This window comes from Pongo pygmaeus, chromosome 1, assembly GCF_028885625.2.
Source record: "Pongo pygmaeus isolate AG05252 chromosome 1, NHGRI_mPonPyg2-v2.0_pri, whole genome shotgun sequence".
Classification (NCBI taxonomy): domain Eukaryota; kingdom Metazoa; phylum Chordata; class Mammalia; order Primates; family Hominidae; genus Pongo; species Pongo pygmaeus.
In genome coordinates, this window is record NC_072373.2 from 222275983 (window position 1) to 222297124 (window position 21142).

General features: G+C 48.6%; 1 protein-coding gene across 5 annotated transcripts in view; it reads right to left on the reverse strand.

Annotated features, from left to right (window-relative positions):
* Positions 1-20367, reverse strand: part of CA6 (carbonic anhydrase 6) — a 29277-nt gene extending 8910 nt beyond the window's left edge. For 2 of the 5 annotated variants that reach the window (XM_054440690.1, XM_054440727.1), the window contains exons 1-5: positions 20270-20361; positions 16817-16996; positions 9022-9170; positions 7308-7400; positions 3613-3682 (exon numbers count right to left, since the gene is read on the reverse strand). In XM_054440690.1, the coding sequence (XP_054296665.1) occupies positions 3613-3682; positions 7308-7400; positions 9022-9170; positions 16817-16996; positions 20270-20360 (583 nt within the window). In that variant the 5' untranslated portion in view covers position 20361. Of the gene's footprint in view, positions 1-3612; positions 3683-7307; positions 7401-9021; positions 9171-16816; positions 16997-20269 lie in introns of all 5 variants that reach the window. The other 3 variants (XM_054440708.1, XM_054440718.1, XM_054440699.1) reach the window with 3 other exon arrangements.
* Between the last annotated feature and the right edge of the window lie 775 nt (positions 20368-21142).

A 21142-nucleotide genomic window follows, 5' to 3' on the forward strand; every position in this document is an offset into this window, starting at 1 on the left:
GAGATCGAGGCACTGCACTCCCGCCCTAGCGAGACTCTGTCTCAAAAAACAAAAAAAATTAAAATTAAAAAAACATAGATTACCATGTGACCCAGCACTTCTACTCCTATCTACCCAAAAGAAATGAAAGCAGGAACTCAAAGAGATACTTGTACACCCATATTCATAGCAGCGTTATACACCCATATTCATAGCAGCGTTATACACCCATATTCATAGCAGCGTTATACACCCATATTCATAGCAGCGTTATACACCCATATTCATAGCAGCATTACCTCACAATAGCCAAAAGGTAGAAGCCACCAAAATGTTCACCAGTAGATAAATGGATACACAAAATATCAAAATATCATATAGCCACACAATGGAATATACTTCAGCCTTTTTTTTTTTTTTTTTTTTAAGCAGAGTCTCACTCTGTCACCCAGACTGGAGTGCAGTGGCGCAATCTCAGCTCACTGCAACCTCTGCCTTCCGGGTTCAAGCGATTCTTCTGCCTCAGCCTCCCCAGTAGCTGGGATTACAGGCACCCACCACCACACCTGGCTAATTTTTGTATTTTTGGTAGAGACGGGGTTTTACCATGTTGGCCAGGCTGGTCTCAAACTCCTGACCTCAAGTGCTCCACCAGCCTTGGCCTCCCAAAGTACTGGAATTACAGGCGTGAGTCACCTTGCTCAGCCACTTCAGCCTTTAAAAGGAATGAAATTCTGATAACATGTTACAATGTGGGCAAACCTAAAAGACATTATGCTAAGTGAAATAATCCAGACCACAAAAAAAAGACAAATACTGTTTGATTCTACTTATATGAGGTACCTAGAATAGTTAAATTCTTAGAGACAGAAACTGTGGTTACCAGAAGCTGGAAGGGGAGATGGGGAGTTACTGTTGAATGGGTACAGAGTTTCAGTTTAGGAAGACGAAAAAAAGTTCCGGCAATGGAGGGGGGTGATTGTTGCATCACATTGTGAATGTTCTTAATGCTACTGAACTGTACATTTAAAATGGCTTAAGTGGTAAGTGTGTTGTTGTTGTCGTTGTTTGAGATGTTGTCTCGCTCTGTCATCCAGGCTGGAGTGCAGCGGCACAATCTCAGCTCGCTGCAACCTCCACCTTCTGGATTTAAGCGATTCTCCTGCCTCAGCCTCCCGAGTAGCTGGGGTTACAGGCGTGCGCCACCACGCCTGGCTAATTTTTGTATTTTTAGTAGAGACGGGGTTTCACCATGTTGGCCAGGCTGGTCTCAAACTCCTGACCTCAGGTGATCCGCCCGCCTCTGCCTCCCAAAGTGCTGGGATTACAGGTGTGAGCCACCGCACCCAGCCTTAAGTGGTAAGTTTTAATTCAGGCTGTGGGACTGCATGGAGTCACTGAGATGAGACAGAGCCTGACTCCACCCAACATTTAGGGCAGGAGCCAGAAAGAGAGTGAGAGGGCAGAGCTGGGGCGTGCCAGACCACCCTTTGAAGGTAAACTAAGACAAGAGAAGAAGAGTGGCCCATAGATCTGACCGTCACTCTGGCTCCGTGGAGCAGTGGGGCCAGCTCAGGGTGGGGTGGGTGAGAACGGAGAACAGGACTATTCTATGACCTTTTCAAGGGGAGCCAGAGAACTGGGGGGAAGCCGGGGAATGGTAAGGTCAGGAGATAATGTTTGTTTGCTTGTGTTTGGAGGTGGGACGAATTAGGGCAGATGTGTGTGCTGAGCAGGAGGCTTTAATAAAGAGTAAGACATCAACGATGCAGACCGGACACGGTGGTTCATGCCTGTAATTCCGGCACTTTGGGAGGCCGAGGCGGGTAGATCACGAGGTCAGGAGATCGAGACCATCCTGGCCAACATGGTGAAACCCTGTCTCTACTAAAATACAAAAAATTAGCCAGGCATGGTGGTGTGTGCCTGTAATTCCAGCTACTCAGGGGGCTGAGGCAGGGGAATCACTTGAACCCAGGAGGCGGAGGTTGCAGTGAGCTGAGATCGTGCCACTGCACTCCAGCCTGGTGACAGAACAAGACTCCGTCTCAAAAAAACAAAAAAAAAGGGAGAGAGAGAGAGAAATCAACGATGCAGAAGACCAGGGAGAAAATGGCAGGAAAGGAGGCCCTGAGTGTGGGAGAGGAGTGGGGTTGGGCCCCACGTGGGAGGGGTAGTGTTGACAAGAGCAGGGATTTGTCATCTGTTGCAGCTGAAGAGGGGATGTGGAATTTGGTCCAGATGCACGTGGGTTAAGGAGCGGAGTGTTTCTGGCCTGTGGCTTCTGTCTTCTCAATGGAGTGGGAGTGGGAGCGTCAGCTCCAGGGGAGTTGCTGGAGCCCAGGCACAGGGGCTTCAGGAGAGAGGAGAAAGCGTGTGACAAGAGTTTGGGAGGTCAAAAAGAAAATGCCCAGGGTGGTACTTTAGGATTTCTGGGTACTGTTCATATTTGTAGCTATGAATAAAAAATAATACCAATTGGCCAGGTGTGGTAGCTCATGCCTATAATCCCAAAACTTTGGGAAGTTGAGGCAGGCGGATCACTTGAGCCCAGGAGTTCAAGACCAGCCTGAGAACATGGTGAGACCCTGTCTCTACTGAAAATACAAAAAACCAGCCAAGCATGGTGGTGTACCTGTAGTACCAGCTACTCAGGAGGCTGAGGTGGGAGGATCAACTGAGCCTCAGAGGTCGAGGCTGAACTGAGCCATGACCGCACCACTGCACCCCAGCCTGCGCGACAGAGTGAGACCATGTCTCAAAAATAATAACGATAATAATACCAGTTAGATGTCTATGGATTTCTGTCCAGTTGCATTCAGCTGTTTGACTGCCAGCTCTGAGTTGGTCTGGAGCTTTGCCAGGTGAGTTTGTGGAGGGGTGGAGGGGTAAGGGCTAGAGGGTGTTTGCATGGGAGTGTTAAGGGAGACTTGAGAGTGTCGGGGTGGAATCTAAGCTGGGAGAGAGATGAAAGGACACAGGCGTCACTAGGAGTGAGAATATGGAAGTCCCAGGTTTGGAGGACTCGGTCAGGTGAATTGCAGGAGGGGCTGGGTGCTGAAGTTAGAGGACTGGGAGGCTGGGAGGTGTGGCCGGAATGGGACGTGTGAAGTCGGGGATGCAGAGCTAATGTGGTTATAGCTCAAAAGTCAAGGGTTGACCCTGGGTGGGAGATGGCTCTTACAAGAATGCCACCCTCTGGAGGAGAGGGGACGGAAGAACACCCCGAGTGTCTGTATGTCCAAGTGGTGTGACAAGGGCTTCCCTCTTGACGTTCATCTCAGCTTGGAGCCAGGTGGACATCTTTCTAGCCGCCAGGACTGTCACTGCCAGCTGAGGTGACAGTCATCGAAGCAAGGATATGCCTACTTAGTGCAACTCCAGCCAGAAGTTCCAATCATGGGAACTGACACATCGAATTTATGCACAGGCTTCTCAGAGAGGTTTGCTGCCTAAGCCAACAGCAGAAATCACTGGAATAAGTAACCTGGCACAGGGAGGGGTGGACTCCCTTGGCAGGGCCCACGGGCCACCCTCCCCACCAGCATCAATCCCCTGCCCCCTGGGCCCACCTCCCACTCACACTCGCACTCATTCCCCTTCCCTCCTGCAGCCACAGTTGGCTTCCCTTACCTGGGTACTTGATGTTGGCCAGATGAGAAATGAAGTTGCTGTAATAAGGGTTTTCGGGGTAATTCTTCACCTGCAAAGAAACGCAAAGCACTGAGTATAAGTGAAGAAGAGGCCCCAGCACCATCGCTACTAATCCACCCACTCAGCTTTCTAGCTGATTGGACCGAGCCTAGAGAGTAAGGAGAGGCAGCCTGTGCCGTCTTGTGTTTTGGCAGAGACAGTCTGGCTGTTCTTTGCTACCAACCACGCAGGTTCATGAGTCCTTCCAGAAAGGCACTATCTGAAGTATTTTGGCAGCTTCCAGGGAAAGAAGCTTCTCGGTCATTGGTGATGCCCTCAGAAATGGCCAACTCTTACTCTAAAAAAGTCCCCTGTGCGCTTGTTTTTGTTTGTTTGTGAGTTTTTTTTTTTTAAGAGAGAGTCTTGCTCTCTTCCCCAGGCTGGAGTGCAGCAGCATGATCTCGGCTCACTGCAACCTCTGCCTCCAGGGTTCAAGCAATTCTCCTGCCTCAGCCTCCCGAGTAGCTGAGATTACAGGTGCCCACCACTACGCCTGGCTAATTTTTTTGTATTTTTAGTAGAGACAGGGTTTCACCATGTTGGCCAGGCGGGTCTCGAACTCCTGACCTCAGGTGATCAACCCAACTCGGCCTCCCAAAGTGCTGGAATTACAGGCGTGAGCCACCGCGCCTGGCCTGTGCACTTGTTTTGGGCAGTGTCAGCCACGGTCAGATTCTTTGTGATGAGGAGGGCTTGATCTCACAAGCTCCCTTCCTCATCCTTAGGACTTCCAACAGAGAGCCAGATATCCAAGGCAGAACAACTACAATTCCCCCAACACCAGGTCACTCTTTCTGTATGAGTATTGACTTTAACAGTCAGAAAAGTTGCTTTGGGTGAAAAAGATCTATTTTCAATGGCTGTTTTCAGTCAAGTGGTGTCGATCTCTTTCACTGTGCATAAATTTGGCTTTCTTGGCTTTATGATTGCATTTGCTGTTTCTTTTCTAGATGTCTCGTGCCTTTTTTGTTGCATTGGTCTACCTTTACTGCCTTCTTTTGTGTTAAGCAAATACTTCTCATGTACCATTTAATCATTTTTAGTTATTTTCTCAGTGGTTGCTCAAATGATTACCATATACAACTCAATCACAATCTATGTCAGGTTAATATTAATTTAATTTCAGTAAAATATAGCAACTTTGCTTCAAAAGAGCTCTATTTTGTCCTCATCCTTTCTTCTATTTTTGTCATATGCATTACATTTACATATATTATAAGCCAGTGGTACACACAGTGGTATAGTCATTGCTTTAAATAATCTTGATGGTTTTTAAAAAGAAATTAAAAGAAGAAAACACAAAAAATATATGTATGTAGTCTTTTCTATTCTCCATTTCCGGTACTCTTCACTTCTTTCTGTGGATCGGAGTTACTATCTGGTATCATTTTCTTTCAGCCAGAAGAGCATGCTTACATATGACTTGTAAGATAGACTGGCTAGCAATTATACTGGGTTTCATATATCTGGGAATGTCTTTGTTTCACCTTCATTTTTGAAGGGTGGTTTATTGGATATAGAATTCTTGATTGACAGTCATTCCACTGTGTTCTGATGACTTGAAAAGTCATTCATTAATTGTACTGTCATTCCCCTACATATAATAAATCCCTTTTCTCTTGCTGCTTTCAGCAGTTTGATTTTTGATGTATCTAGACTTGGGGTTTATTTATCAGACTTGGGGTTTTTTTAGTTTCTTGGATTGATAAATTTATGTTTTTCCTCAGATTTGAGGCTTTTGGACCATTGTTTTGTTTTGTGTTGTGTTTTTCTTCCACTTTCTCTCTCTCCTCTCCTTCTGGGACTCCCATTTTATATATGTGTGTGTGTGTGTGTGTGTGTGTGTGTGTGTGTGTGTATGTGTTGCTATACTTGATTTTGTCCTCATGAGTCTACAAGGCTGTTCATTTTTCTTCTGTCTTTTTTCTCTCTTTTTCAGGTTGGATAATTTCATTGCTCTATCTTCAAATGCACTGATTCTTTTTTCTTCTGCTGCCTCACATCTTCTTTGGGCCCATCTAGTGATTTTTTTTTTCCATTTTGTTTATTGTAATTTTCAACTCTAGACTTTCCATTTGGTGCATCTTTAAAGTTTCTATTTCTCCATTGAGATTCCTTTTTTGACTCATTGTCATCATATTCTCCTTCAATTCTTTGAACATAGTTTCCTTTATTCTTCAAACATTTATGATAGTTGGTTTTTTTTTTTAATTTTTCTCCCAGCCACAGCATTGATAGATGTTTTAAAGTCCTGTCTGCTTAATTACTCTGGGTCCACTCAGGTCAGTTTCTAGAGATTGTTTTGAGTTATTTTTTCCTCCTAAATATGGATTATGTTTTCCTATTTCTTTGCATGCCCAACTTTTTTTTTTTTTTTTTTTTTTTTTTGAGACAGAGTCTCGCTGTGTCATCCAGGCTGGAGTGTAGTGGCATTATCTTGGCTCACTGCAGCCTCTGCCTCTTGGGTTCGAGTAGTTCTCCTGCCTCAGCCTCCTAAGTAGCTGGGATTACAGGCGTGCGCCACCACGCCTGGCTACCTTTGTATTTTTAGTAGAGATGGGGTTTCCCCAGGTTGGTCAGTCTGGTCTTGAACTCCTGACCTCAGGTGATCCATCTGCCTCAGCCTCCCAAAGTGTTGGGCGTACAGGCATGAGCCATCACGCCCAGCTTTTTTTTTTTTTTTTTTTTTGAGACGGAATCTAGCTTTATTGCCCAGGCTGGAGTGCAGTAGCACGATCTCGGCTCACTGCAACCTCTGCCTCCCGGGTTCAAGTGAATCTCCTGCCTCAGCCTCCCAAGTAGCTGGAATTACAGGCACCCGCCACCATGCCCAGCTAATTTTTGTGTTTGTAGTAGAGATGGGGTCTTGCCATGTTGGTCAGCCTGGTCTTGAACTCCTGACCTCAAGTGATCCACCCACCTTGGCCTCCCAAAGTGCTAGGATTACAGATGTGAGCCACCATGCCCGGCCCCACCATCTAGACTTTCTTAGAAATGCAGAGGTGTTGACTGGGCGCAGTGGCTCATGCCTGTAATCCCAGCACTTTGGGAGGCCGAGGTGGGTGGATCACCTGAGGTCAGGAGTTCACGACCAGCCTGGTCAACATCTGGTCTCTACTAAACCTGTCTCTACTAAAAATACAAAAATTAGCCAGACGTGGTGGCAGGCGCCTGTAATCCCAGCTACTTGAGAGGCTGAGGCAGGAGAATCATTTGAACCTGGGAGGCGGAGGTTGCAGTGAGCCGAGATTGTGCCACTATACTCCAACCTGGGCGACAAGAGTGAAACTTCGTCTCAAAAAAAAAAAAAAAAAGGAAATGCAGAAATGCAGAGGTGTTGCCTTTGTCTGATTGAGTTGCAGGTTTCCCCTTGCCCTTTGAACAATTTGCATCTACGCAACCCCTCTGGGATTCCAGCTCTTTTAAGTCAGCTTGTCCACGTTAACCAAGGTCTGGAGACTGACAGCACAGAAGGAGCACAGTGATCTTCCATCGAGTCAATGTTTCCAAGAACTGTGAGCTCGGGAAAAGATGAAGAGTGATAATAAAGAAGACTGTTCAACTAGTCTTCACACCTTGTTTGGACATCAACCTATAACTTCAAATGCAGACACACATGGGTAGTCTCTGCCTACCTCAACGAAGGCTGCCAGTACAGCCAAACCATCCGGCGCATCTTGGGCTATATCGTAGCTCTTGTATTTAGAATTGTAGTGAACAACGTGAATCTGTAAGAGCAACGTAGAGTGGGTCAAGGGCAGTTCATAGAAATTCAAGTGCTTAAGATTTCCAGGGAAGGAGGAAGAGAAAGAAAGGTGCTCTGTCTGAGGCCTCAGACTGTTCCACACAAGCAACTTGGACCTCCATCTCCCTCCATCTGGGCTGCAAATTCCATCTATCAAGAGCAGAAACTTCCCCAAGAATGGAAAGCGCAAGAGTAGGATTCTGGAAGATGGCAGTTCGAGGCCATTTCCTGACTACACTTCCCTCCAGGCAGACAAGCTGGCAGAGTCTGAAGGGATCACATGAGGACGCTGGGTTCTCCTGGGGTGTCTGGGGGCTTTGCAGGGAGAGTGAGCTTGCGCCCCTTGTCCCAGGCAACCACTGTTAACGTGTAGTCATCCTATGGATGGATTCTGGCAAAAGAGGAAACTCAGAAAATCTAACACAGTCCAGTCACAGTGGCTCATGCCTGTAATCCCAGCACTTTGGGAGGCCGAGGCGGGTGGATCACTTGAGGTCAGGAGTTTGAGACCAGCCTGGCCAACATGGCGAAACCCCGTCTCTACTAAAAATACAAAAATTAGCCGGCCATGGTGGCAGGTGCCTGTAGTCCCAGCTTCTCGGGTGGCTGAGGCAGGAGAATCATTTGAATCCAGGGAACGGAGGTTGCAGTGAGCCAAGATCATGCCACTTCACTCCAGCCTGGGCAAAAGAGCAAAACTCTGTCTCAAAAAACAACAAAAAAAGAAAATCTAACACATAGAAATCCAGCTGAAACAAAGGAGGGCTTGCCACACCCTGTGTGGGCTGTGAAGTCCTACCAACCTGAGTCCTGTGAGGGCAGGACCTTGCCTGAAACCCTGTCACAAAGTGGAGATCTGTCAATAGTTGCTGAGTGAATAAAAAATAAACTCAACTTCAGGATGACTTAACTGCTACCATTGCACAAAGTCTTTTGGCTGTTTCTGTTTGTTTGTTTTGTTACTCAGACTGGAGTGCAGCGGCATGATCAGGACTTACTGCAGCCTCAGCCTCCTGGCCTCAAGCGATCCTCCCACCTCAGCCTCCTCAGAAGCTGGAACTATAGGCGTGCACCACCACTCCTGGCTAATTTTTTTTTTTTTTTTTAGGCACAGGATCTCGCTATGTTGCCCAGGCTGATCTACAACTCCTGGGCTCAAGCAATTCCCCTGCCTTGGCCTCCCAAAGTGATGGAATTACAGGCGTGAGCCAGTGCACCCGACCTTGGCTATTTTAATAAGAAAAGTGAAGGCCGGGCACTGTGGCTCACGCCTATAATCCCAGCACTTTGGGAGGCCAAGGTGGGTGGATCACCTGAAGTCAAGAGTTCGAGACCAGCCTGGCCAAAATGGTGAAACCCCATCTCTACTAAAAATACAAAACTTAGTAGGGCATGGTGGCGGGTGCCTGTAATCCCATTTACTCGGGGGACTAAGGCAGAAGAATTGCTTGAACCCAGAAGGCAGAGGTTGCAGTGAGCTGAGATCATGCCACTGCACTCCAACCGGGGCAACAGAGCGAGACTCTGTCTCAAAATAAATTAAAAAAAAGAAAAGTGACTACGGGGTTCAAAGGAAAGAGGATGCAGTGGGGGTCCTCAGGTACCTCGATCACATGTCTGATCCCGTCCACGGTGTGCTCAGAGCCGCTGATCTCCGAGGACGCACCTCCCCAGTGAAAGTGCATCTGCTGGGCTATGTACACAGTGCCGTCAGCCGCTGTCATGCGCATGGTGGAGGGCAGGCTGATCTGCACTGGAGAGACGAGGTGGGGCTGAGAGCAGAGTAGGTGAACACAGAGGGGTCAGGCCTACAGGCTGGGTAGCTTCTCTGCTCACCTCCCACCAGTCTGAGCCCAGGGCAAGCCAATACCATAGACTGGCTTAGAATGCCATAGGCAGGGTCACCAAAGGAGAAGAGGCGTTTGCACACAGAGCACAGGGAGAAGTCAGGATGGAGGCCAGGCACTAAGTAAACCAGGCTGGGCAAGTGCCTCTCCCTAGCACACTCCTTCCCGCCGAGAACCAACAGGTCAGAGGCAGGACCACACAGTGGCAGGTCCAGCTTGCTGGCCCCAGGGAAAGGGAAGGTCCTGAAAAATTATGGCCAATAGTCATGGAAACTAGAATTCTACTCTCTATCTCTGGCCAATTTTGGAATTTGCCAAAGGTATAAGAATAGGAAGTGGGGCCTCTTAGAACTGCTTTTTTTTCTTTTTTTTTTTTTCACGCTCACTCTGTTGCTCAGGCTGGAGTGCAGTGGCACGATCGTGACTCGCTGCAGCAACTCACTGCAGCCTCCAACTCCTGGCTTCGAGGGATCCTATCACCTCAGCCTCCCAAGTAGCTGGGACTACTGGTGCCCACCACCATGTCTGGCTAATTTTTGTATTTTTACTAGAGACGGTGTTTCACCATATGGGTTACGCTGGTCTCGAACTCCTAACCTCAAGTGATCCACCTGCCTCAGCCTCCCAAAGTATTGGGATTACAGGCATGAGCCACCACGCCCAGCTGAAATCTCTGCCTTTTGGAATGAACTACACAAAAAGAAAAAATGGACTCAGTTACTAAGAAAAGTGACTAAGAAAAATATCTATGAGGATATAATTTCGGCGTTGGAAAGGGCCAGGCAGCATGTGTCTCATGAGCAAGATCTTCCTATTTATTTATTTTGAGACAGAGTCTTGCTCTGTTACCCAGGCTGGAGTGTAATGGCATGATCTAGGCTCACTGCAACCTCCGCCTCCTGGGTTCAAGCAATTCTTCTGCCTCAGCCTCCCCAGTAGCTGGGATTACAGGCATATGCCACCATGCCCGGCTAATTTTTGTATTTTTAGTAGAGATGGGGTTTTGCCATATTGGCCAGGCTGGTCTCGAACTCCTGACCTCAAGTGATCCGACCTCCTCAGCCTCCCAGAGTGCTGGGATTATAGGTGCAAGCCACTGCGCCCGGCAAGATCTTCCTATTTAAAGTCATCAATGGTGGCTGTAAACAAGAACATTTTCTTAAAAGATAGCAAATATGAGGTATTTAAAACCTGTCACGTGCCCCCTTCTTCCTTTCCAAATTGTCTAAAGGAGCGGGGAGCTATGATTAAATTCATAACGTAATGTGCTGTAACGCAGTAATTTGGCCTGAAAGGTTTTCACCGGCCCTTTGGCAGAACAATTGCTTTGTATTTAGAGCTTGAGATGTGGCTGGCCTCAAAAATCAATGCTTGCAAGAAAAGGACGGAAGGGCCTTAAAAGGAGGTGTGCAAGGTCAGCGATGCTGAAAGCAGACGGGAGCCGAGGAGCTGAGGACCCGAGCAGAGCTCCCTAAATGGACAGTAAGCACCACAGGAGAAATGAGAGAGGTCCCTCACAATTTCCCCAAAACACAGCTCCCAGGAGACGGAATGTGTCACTTCTGGTGACACTGACAGGCCCACACAGGCCCAATTGGAAAAGAGCCACAACCCTGAGCCTGTGACTGTGCTTTTTTAAAAATTTTTTTATTGAGACAGGGTCTTACTCTGTCACCCAGGCTGGAGTGCAGTGGCATGACCTCAGCTCACTGCAGCCTCAACCTCCCAGGCTCAAACAATCCTCCTGCCTCAGCCCCTCAAATAGCTGGGACTACAGGCACACGCCACCATGTCCAGCTAATTTTTAAGTTTATTTGTCGAGACAGAATTTCACCATGTTGCCCAGGCTGGTCTCAAACTCCTGGGCTCGAGCAATCCGCCTGCCTTGGCCTCTCAAAGTGCTGGAATTGTAGGTGAGCCACGGCACCTGGGCAATACATATTAATGGATCAGTGCTGGCCCACCAACTGTTACTAGTCTGCAGCAAAACAGAGAAATTGGGAGTTCGTTTTAGAAATTTTGTAGCAATTTGTCTTTGTCTCAACAGCCTGTGTTTCAATTTGAATTTCTCTTTATTGAAATGTTGAATCTAATTTAAATTTAATTTTAAAATGAGGAGGCCAGGCCCGGCAGCTCACACCTGTAATCCTAGCAATTTAGGAGGCCAAGGCAGGCAGATCACCTGAGGTCAGGGGTTCAAGACCAACCTAGCCAACATGGCGAAACCTCGTCTCTACTAAAAATACAAAAATAGCCCCAAAATATGGACAAAATCTATATAAGGAAAATCACGAAACTAATGAAATAAATCAGGAAGAACTAAATAAGTGGATAAATATTCCATGTTCACAGATAGGAAGACGTAATATTATCTCAGTGTCAATTCTTTCCAACTTGGTCTATATGTTACCAAAAAGCGGTCCCAATCCAGACCACAAGAGAGGGTTCCTGGATCTCACACAAGAAAGAATTTGGGGTGAGTCCTCAGAATAAAGTGAAAGCAAGTTTATTAAGAAAGTAAAGGAATAGGCCAGGCGCGGTGGCTCACCACCCAGCACTTTGGGAGGCCGAAGCAGGCAGATCACTTGAGGTCAGGAGTTCAAGACCAGCCTGGCCAACATGGCGAAACCCCGTCTCTACTAAAATTACAAAACTTAACGGGGCATGGTGGTGCAAGCCTGTAAACCCAGCTACTTGGGAGGCTGAGGCACGAGAATCACTTGAACCGGGAGGCAGAGGTTGCAGGGAGCCAAGATAGTACCACTGCACTCCAGCCTCAGAGCAAGATTCTGTCTCCAAAAAAACAAAACAAAAAAACAAACAAAAAAAAAAATGGAAGTAGTAGAATAAAGAATAAAGAATGGCTGCTCCATAGGCAGAGCAGCCCCAAGGACAGCTGGTTGCCCGTTTTTATGGTTATGTCTTAATTATGTGCTAAACAAGGGGTGGATTATTCATGCCTCCCCTTTTTAGACCACATAGGGTAACTTCCTGACGTTGCCATGTCATCTTTAAACTGTCATGGCGCTAGTGGGAGTGTAGCAGAGAGGACAACCAGAGGTCACTCTCGTGGCCATCTTGATTTTGGTAGGATTTGTCAGGCTTCTTTACTGCAACCTGTTTTATCAGCAAGCTTTATGACCTGTATCTTGTGCCAACCTCCTATCTCATCCTGTGACTGAGAATGCCTTAACCTCCTGGGAGTGTAGTCCAGTAGGTCTCAGCCTTATTTTACCCACCCACTATTCAAGATGGGGTCACTCTGGTTCAAATGCCTCTGACATCTATGCAATCAAGCAAGCTCTTGGTATTTACCCACATGGACTGAAAACACACAAACCTGCACATGGAATTGATTGAGTGATTGATTCATTGAGAGAAGGTCTTGCTCTGTCACCCAGGCTGGAGTGCAGTGGTGCAATCATAGCTCACTGCAGCCTTGACCTCCCAAGCTGCTCAAGTGAGCCTCGCACCTCAACCTCCTAAGCAGCCAGGACTGTATGTTTGAGCCACCATGCCAGGCTAATTTTTTTATTACTTTCGTAGGTCTCACTACATTGCCCAGGCTGGTCTTGAATTCCTGGGCTCAAGTGATCCTCCCATCTTGGCCTCCCAAAGTGCTGGGGTTACAGGCATGAGCCGCCATGCCTGGCCGGCATACAGGTTTTATAACAGCTTTATTCATAACTGCCAAAACTGAGAAGTAGCCCGGATGTCTTTGGATAGGTGAATGGATAAACTGGTTCATCCAGGCAATAGAATATTCAGGACTGAAAAGAAATGAGCTATCAAGCCATGAAAAGACGTGGAGGAAGCTTAAATGCGTATTGCTAAGTGAAAGAAGCCAACGTGAGAAGGCTACATGCTGTGTGATTCCAACCATATGACATTTTGGAAAAGAAAAAACTATAGGTCAAATAAAAAGATCAGTGATTGCCAGGGTTTAGGAAGGAAGGGAGAGATGAACAGGTGGAACACAAGATTTTCATGACACTGAAATGATTGCTCGATACATGTGATTAGAACCCTGTCAAAACCTGACTGGGCGCAGTGGCTCACGCCTGTAATCCCAGCACTTTGGGAGGCCGAAGTGGGCGGATGACTTGAGGTCAGGAGTTTGAGACCAGCCTGGCCAACATGGTGACACCTCGTCTGTACTAGAAATACAAAAATTAGCCAGGCATGGTTGCACGTGCCTGCAATCCCAGCTACTGAGGAGGCTGAGGCAAGAGAATCGATTGAAGCCGGGAGGCGGAGGTTGCAGTGAGCCGAGATCATGCCGCCACACTCCAGCCTTGGTGACAGGGCAAGACTTCGTCTCAAATAAAAGAACCTTGCAAAACCAAAAATTAACAAATCTTTAATACGTCATGTCAACTTTACTGTTAAGCTTAGTGTTCATCAAAATCTCATTAGATTCAAAGTTTGTAGATTAGTTTTTTTTTCCCCCTTCAGTAGAATTCCTGAATGTGCTTGGAGCTTGCTGAAAAGTAGCCAGTGGCAATAGCCAAATAACTTCAAAAGCTAAATTATAAAAATCTTTCAAAATACTTTATATCCGCCTGGGCACGGTGGCTCATGCCTGTAATCTCAACACTTTTGGAGGCCGAGGTGGGCAGATCACTTGAGGTCAGGAGTTCGAGACCAGCCAGGCCAACATGCTGAAACCCCATCTCTACAAAAAATACAAAAATTAGCTGGGGGTGGTGGCATGCGCCTGTAGTCCCAGCTACTCAGGAGGCTGAGGCATGAGAATTGCTTGACCCTAGGAGGCAGAGGTTGCAGTGAGCCAAGATCATGCCACTGCATTCCAGCCTGGGTGACAGAGTGAGACTCCATCTCAGAAAAAAACCCTTTACATTGAAAAATAGAATTATGGCCAGCCTTGGTGGCTCGTGCCTGTAATCCTAGCACTTTGGGAGGCCAAGGTGGGCAGATCACTTGAGGCAAGGAGTTCGAGACCAGCCTGGCCAATATGACAAAACCCCATCTCTACTAAAAACACAAAAATTAGCTGGGCGTGGTGGCACATGCCTGTAGTCCCAGGTACCAGGGAGGCTGAGACAGGAGAATTTCTTGAATCTGGGAAGTGGAGGTTTCAGTGAGCCAAGATTGTACCACTGCACTCCAGCTGGGGCGACAGAGCAAGACTCCATCTCAAAAAAAAATTTTTTTTTTAATATGTATATAATTAATGTGAACTTTGGGTGCACTCTAATGTCCGACATGCTGTCATGTGAGGTGAGAACCCCAAAGGAACAGGCTTCCGGATCACAGAAATTTGAGCAGATTCCTAAAGGAAGAAGGTACAGGGTCCTCTGGAAATTGGGAGGAGGGAGCCGCTGCAAGCCCCTTGGGAAGCTGGGCTCTTCTCTTCCATATGCCTTCCCTCTGCTGGGCCCTCAGCAGGAAGCCCGCACTCAGCAAGGGCTGCCCATAGAGATCCTCCAGCACTGATTGCTTCCCACCCGCTGTCCAGGGAGGGTGAACAAAGCCACTGCCTTTGGCCTTTGTGCTTCACCCCTTCTCCACAAGGAGAGGACAAGGAGGGGAAGAAGAGTTCCGCCTGCCAATCTGGAAGTGTCAGAGAGTAATTTTGGAAACAAGAGCTTGACATTATCATGAAAATGAGGCTTTTGTTCATTCTTTGTGTATTTCAGGGCTCCTGGCCACATAAACCTGAGTCCTTTTACAGACAGAGCTTCATTCTCCAATTTGCTACTTTCACCACCCCTATAAAGGACAATTGGTTTTCTTTTTTTTTTTTTTCTTTGAGATAGAGTTTTGCTCTTGTTGCCCACGCTGGAGTGCAATGGCGCGATCTTGGCTCATTGCAACCTCTGCCTCCCGGGTTCAAGTGATTCTCCTGCCTCAGCCTCCCGAGTAGCTGGGATTACAGGCACGCGCCACCACGCCCAACCAATTTTTGTATTTTTAGTAGAGACAAGGTTTCACCATGTTGGCCAGGCTAGTCTCGAACTCCTGACCTCAGGTGATCTGCCCGCCTCGAGCTCCCAAAGTGCTGGGATTACAGGCATGAACCACCTCACCAGGCTGGTTTTATTTTCTTGATTGTGCAAGATAAGAAAACTAAGTCCTGTGACCCTTTTATTTTTTTATTTTAAAGAAACAGGGTCTCACTCTGTTGCCCAGGGTGGAGTACAGTGGTAATCTCGGCTCATCACAACCTTGGCCTCCCAGGCTCAAGTGATCCTCCCACCTCAGCCTCCCGAGTAGCTGGGACTACAGGCACTCACCACCACTCCTGGCTAATGTTTTGATTTTTTTGGAGAGATGAAGTCTCACCAAGTTGCTCAGGCTGGTCTCAAACTCTGGCATCAAGTGATCCTCCCACCTCAGCCTCCTAAAGTACTGGGTTTACAGGCATGAGCCACCATGCCTGGCCAAGTCCAGTGACTGTCCTATCACTGTGTGGCAGGCAGGGAAGTGTCTCAACCCAGGCAAGAATGAGAGAGTGCAGTACCTAAGAAGGATGTGGCCAAGAAACCCGACATCTGGGGGTGTGAGCCCATCTTGGCCGTTAGACACTGTGTGGCCTTGGGTGAGTCCCTCGACCTCCTGAGGCTTCAGACTTCTTGCCTAAAAAATGCCCCCTCCTGGGGTGGTCATGAGGCTCAGAGGAGTCAAGCCAACTTGGAAAATCAGGAGGATGTTCTGCACAAGTAAAGCACAGATTTCACAGTTTCCAGGCCGGGCGTGGTGGCTCGTGCCTGTAATCCCAGCACTTTGGGGAGGCTGAGGTGGGCAGATAACTTGAGGTCAGGAGTTCCAGACCAGCCTGGCCAACATGGTGAAACCCCTGTCTCTACCAAAAATACAAGAAAAATTAGCTGGGCATGGTGGTACTTGCCTGTAATCCCAGCTACTCAGGAGGCTGAGGCAGGAGAATCACTTGAACCCAGGAGGTGGAGGCTACAGTGAGCTGAGATCACGCCACTGCACTCCAGCCTGGGCAACAGAGTGAGACTCTGTCTCAAAAAAAATAAATAAAATTTACAGTTTCTCATATCGGATTCCTGAAGTGGGGCATCCCCACGGCCCTGCTTTTTCTGTCTGACCTTCACCTTCTTTCTTGTAGGGAGCAGAAAACCAGAGCTTTCTTCTTAAAACTCTGAGAAACCCTGGTCCTACCTGTCAGGTGCTTTAAGCTGAATAGACTCAATATAGGAAATGTGGAAAAGCTGACCCAAGCTGATGGACAGAAAGCCCCCGTGGGAAGGGTGGCTTCAGCAGCATGGCCTGCCCTGCCTGTCACCTGCTGGGTGGGTTGGGTGAGTTCGGGTAAGAGCATAATGCGGCAGGAAGGGACCAGGAGGGAGTTGAGTCGAAAGATGGATGCTGCCCTCTCTGGAAGAGCCACTAGGTTTCGGGGCCAGTCAGCCCTCATGTTCGACCCTCATGTTCGAGGCCTCCAGCTCTGAGGCCGTGCTCTGTGTCTCTGTGCAAGCCACTCCTGGCAGGGACACTTGTCACCTGCCTTCCCCTGCGGGCTGCCCGTGGACTGGAGCCCCTCGCCACCCCTTCCCCTTACCTGTGTGGCCGTTGTTGACCATGGGGAACTCGCCCGCCTGGGTCTCATAGCCTGTCAGGTTGAGCCCCTTCAAGGCGGGGTTGTACCGCACCTTCGTCCTCTGTAGGTTGATGGGCGACTGTCTCTGGCCCCCACAGGCAGGGTAGTGCTGTGGCCAGTGCACTTCGTCCAGTGCCCCTTCTAAGACAGGAAAGACACAGTTCAAGGGGCTGCCTGGCCACGCCCACTCTGGAGGAAACTCACCAGGCCAGAGACCAGGGCCTGCTGGGTGGGGACCCACGGAGGCACCTTCCAGAAAGCAGAAGCAGGGCCCCCAGAAGGAGGCCAAAAAGACAACGAGGTCAACTCCAAGGACTCTGGTGTTTGGGGGCCTTGGTGCTAACCTCTAACTTTCCTATGGCAACTGCTGGCCCTGGGAGCAAGACTTAGTGTTTTGAAATCAATGAAAGTCTTTTTTTTTTTGAGACAGGGTCTCGCTCTGTCACCCAGGCTGGAGTGCAGTGGTGTGATCTTGGCTCACTGCAACCTCTGCCTCCCAGATTCAAGAGATTCTCCTGCCTCAGCCTCCCAAGTAGCTAAGATTACAGGCATGCACCACCACTCCTGGCTAATTTTTATATTTTTATTAGAGACAGGATTTCGCCATGTTGGCCAGGCTGGTCTCTAACTCCTGACCTCAGATAATCCACCCACCTTGGCCTCCCAAAGTGCTGGGATTACAGGCGTGAGCCACCGCGCCCGGCCTGAGAGTCTTTTATACATAACTTTTTGCTCTCGTTTGACTTATTTCCAGCTGATGAATGCATGGAGGGATCCTTGGCTTTGCTATTCCTGTGCTGCTCCAGGGGCCTCTTCCTCATTTCCTCTCAAGGGCCCAGTTGTCCTTCCATGTCCCCAACAGGAACACAGCCCCCACCTCCCCATGCTGCAGGAACCCCCCACCACTATTTTCTTGCTCCAGCCCCTTTTATGGATTCCCAGTATGGTAAAGACCATCTAGGTGTCTACACTTATGGATTCAGGGAAACTAAGGAAGCATCAGATTCCAGGACAACCTAGAGTGAGTACTTTTTTAAAACTCATAAGGAGAAAGTTTATCTTTTCAGAGAGGGTTGATAATCATAGGGGACAGAGTAACATAGGTGAATCATTATCATCGGTGACTTGGCCCCCAAACAGCTGTGGAGCTTGGAGTCAGCCATGTGACATGGAGAATCCCACCTCTGTTCCCTGTTCGGGGGTAGCTGTGTGGCGAGTACACAGCTTGTTTTAAGAAAGGTGTTTGTGGCTGGGCACGGTGGCTCATGCCTGTAATCCCAACACTTTGGGAGGCCGAGGCGGGCGGATCACTTAAGGTTGGGAGTTCATGACCACCCTGACAAACATGGAGAAACTCCGTCTCTACTAAAAATACAAAACAATCAGCTGGGCGTGGTGGCACATGCCCTTAATCCCAGCTACTTGAGAGGCTGAGGCAGGAGAATCACTTGAACCCAGGAGGCAGAGGTTGCGGTGAGCCGAGATTGCACCACTGCACTCCAGCCTGGGCAACGAGAGTGAAACTCTCAAAAAAAAAAAAGAGGTGTTTGTACTAAGGCCCTCACCGCTTTTTGATTTGTAATCAAGGCAAGAGGCCTGTAGCACAACGCCTTCTCAGAGCAAGATGCTTTGGCCCAGGGCGCTGTCAATACTGGAACATCTCTCAGGTTTCCCTGGAAGGCATTTACAAAAGCTACTCTCAAGTTCTCCCGGAGCCCCTAGCAGTTTTCCAGGAAGCCCACTGTCTCAGAGGCTGGGCAGAGCCTGGGGAGGACAAGGACTTCATTGTCTGAATTCTCTCTTCCTTCACCTCTGAACCACCTGCCTGCACTGCGTGGCCAAGTGAAGCAGAATGCCCCAGGCTTCCGAGGCACTGCCATGTGTAAGATCACTGTGCTCAGGAACAGAGCGGTTGGTCAGAGTTGGCTGGACTTTCTGAACCTCCCAGGATGTCCCTAATTCCGTTGCCCTTGACTTAACAGATCATCTCGTTCACCCTGAAGGAATGCTTCCGGAGCAGCTGAACTGGGGCGGACTCTGCAGGAAGCAGACGTTTGTCTCACTTTCTGCATCGGCCAGTGGCCACCAGCCTCCTCATGGGCCCCAATCCGTGGTCCTGTACAGAAAGGAGGGGTACGCGGGAAGAAGCTCTCCTCACTGCCCCTGGAAAGGGCTGTTTAGTGTCCACAAACCCCACAGACACGGCCTTCTAGCTTTGGCTCACATGTGGACCAGAGCCCATGTTGAATGCCAGGATTTTACATTTCACATTTTAAAAGTCTGGTTTGGGGCCTGGCACGCTGGCTCATGCCTGTAATCCCAGCACTTTGGGAGGCTAAGGTGGGCGGATCACTTGAGGTCAGAAGTTTGAGACCAGCCTGGCCAATGTGGTAAAACCCCATCTCTACTAAAAATACAAAAGTTAGCCAGGCATGGTGATGAGTGCCTATAATCCCAGCTACTTGGGAGGCTAACACACGAGAATCTCTTGAAACCAGGAGGCAGAGGTTGCAGTAAGCCGAGATGGCGCCACTGAACTCCAGCCTGGGCAACAGAGCAAGACTCTGTCTCACACAAAAAAAAAACCTCTGGTTTTGGCAGCCCACAGACCAAAGGGCACTGGATCCTTATGTCAAGATGTTCTGGGTAAACTGCCTACCATAAAATTTCCAAGAAAGAAGGTCTCGCAAACCCCACAGCACCTTCCGTGAGGTTACCGAGAGTCTTTTCTAAGAACTTTATTTTCCACTTACATGGACCAACAAAGCAAATGGTTTTACGAAGAGAAGCAGTGAGTGTGCTTTCGAACCAGCCAACACCGTGGGTGGAAAAAAATTTAAAGCAAAAAGCCTGTAATTAAATCAGGAGTTTGTGAAGGGGAAAGCTATTTCCTTCTTTTCCTTATTTGAAGTTTAAGTTCAGCTTGTTCTCCATACCTTCTGAGACACTGAAAAGGTAACATCTGAAGCCACAATGAGCAGACCCCCAACAGATGGCAGGTGGGCTGCCTGGCCATCCTGGGAAATGCCCTAAAGGAGGACTCTTGGCCAGGCGCAGTGGCTCATGCCTGTAATCCCAGCACTTTGGGAGATGGGCAGATCACCTAAGGTCAGGAGTTCGAGACCAACCTGGACAACATGGTGAAACCCTGTCTCTACTAAAAATACAAAAATTAGCCAGGCATGGTGGCAGGCACCTGTAATCCCAGCTACTCGGGAGGCTGAGGCAGGAGAATCACTTGAACCCAGGAGGCGGAGGTTGCAATGAGCCAACATCACACTACTGCACTCAAGCCTGGGTGACAGAGCAAGACTCTCTCTCTCTAAAAAAAAAAAAAAAAGAAGAAGAAGGGCACTTGTCCTGTTGTAAGGGTGTGAGGGTAACTGAGAGAGCATGCAGAAGCTAGGGGCTTACCTGAGTAGGTCCAGTCAGACCCATGCTGGGCCTGGCCACCCAGCAGGAACAGGGACAGCAGAAGCACCAGGGCCCTCATTGTGCTGCACATCTGGAATGAAGACTGATTCCGGCGAAGCTCTTCTTTTAAAGGCTCAGAAACTGTAAATAACAATTTACAATTGATCCACCCAGCTGGCTAAACCACCCTTTGCTGCACCCACTAAAACAATAACACCCTCCCCACAACAGCACTTCTGGCTCCGTGTATTGGGCCAGGCAGCCCTAGCACCTGCCTGATCTCCTCCCACGTCAATTTCATATCCGGTCAGTCCATGGGTTTGGTTGTTCAGTGTTTTAGGAACACCTGAAGGGCCACACAGTGCAGCCATTGTGGACAGGTGACTGCGGAAATGGGAAAAGGCCCAAGGCAGGGAGAAGCAGGATGAAGGACTTTCCTGGACCGTCGGACTTCCCATGCTCTTTTTCCTGACGTTAGAGATCTGGGGACTGCTGATGGGATCACCACTGCCTGCAAACCCTGCCCGTCTCAGTCATGGACACAAGCCACCGCTGCAGACACGTGGCTGCCCTCAGCCGGGCACCCAGGGAGATGGCCTGGCCTCCATGTTTGGACATTTCACGGTCCTCTCCTTAAACCAGTGGTTGATCCTGGGCCCCAGCTCATGAGCCACATTCCAATGCGTGCCTTTATGCCATTCAAGCTGGTGTGGGCGTCTGTGTTTCTGCATGGATTTGTTCTGACACCTGCAGGGCGCTTGGGCACACCTAAGCCAATCAGCCAATTGCCCTCGCAGGATCCATGGATTACCTAATCCTGTGTATTCACTTGGCTAGACAGTCCCTGAAATTAGCTGAAGGAGAAACTTTTGA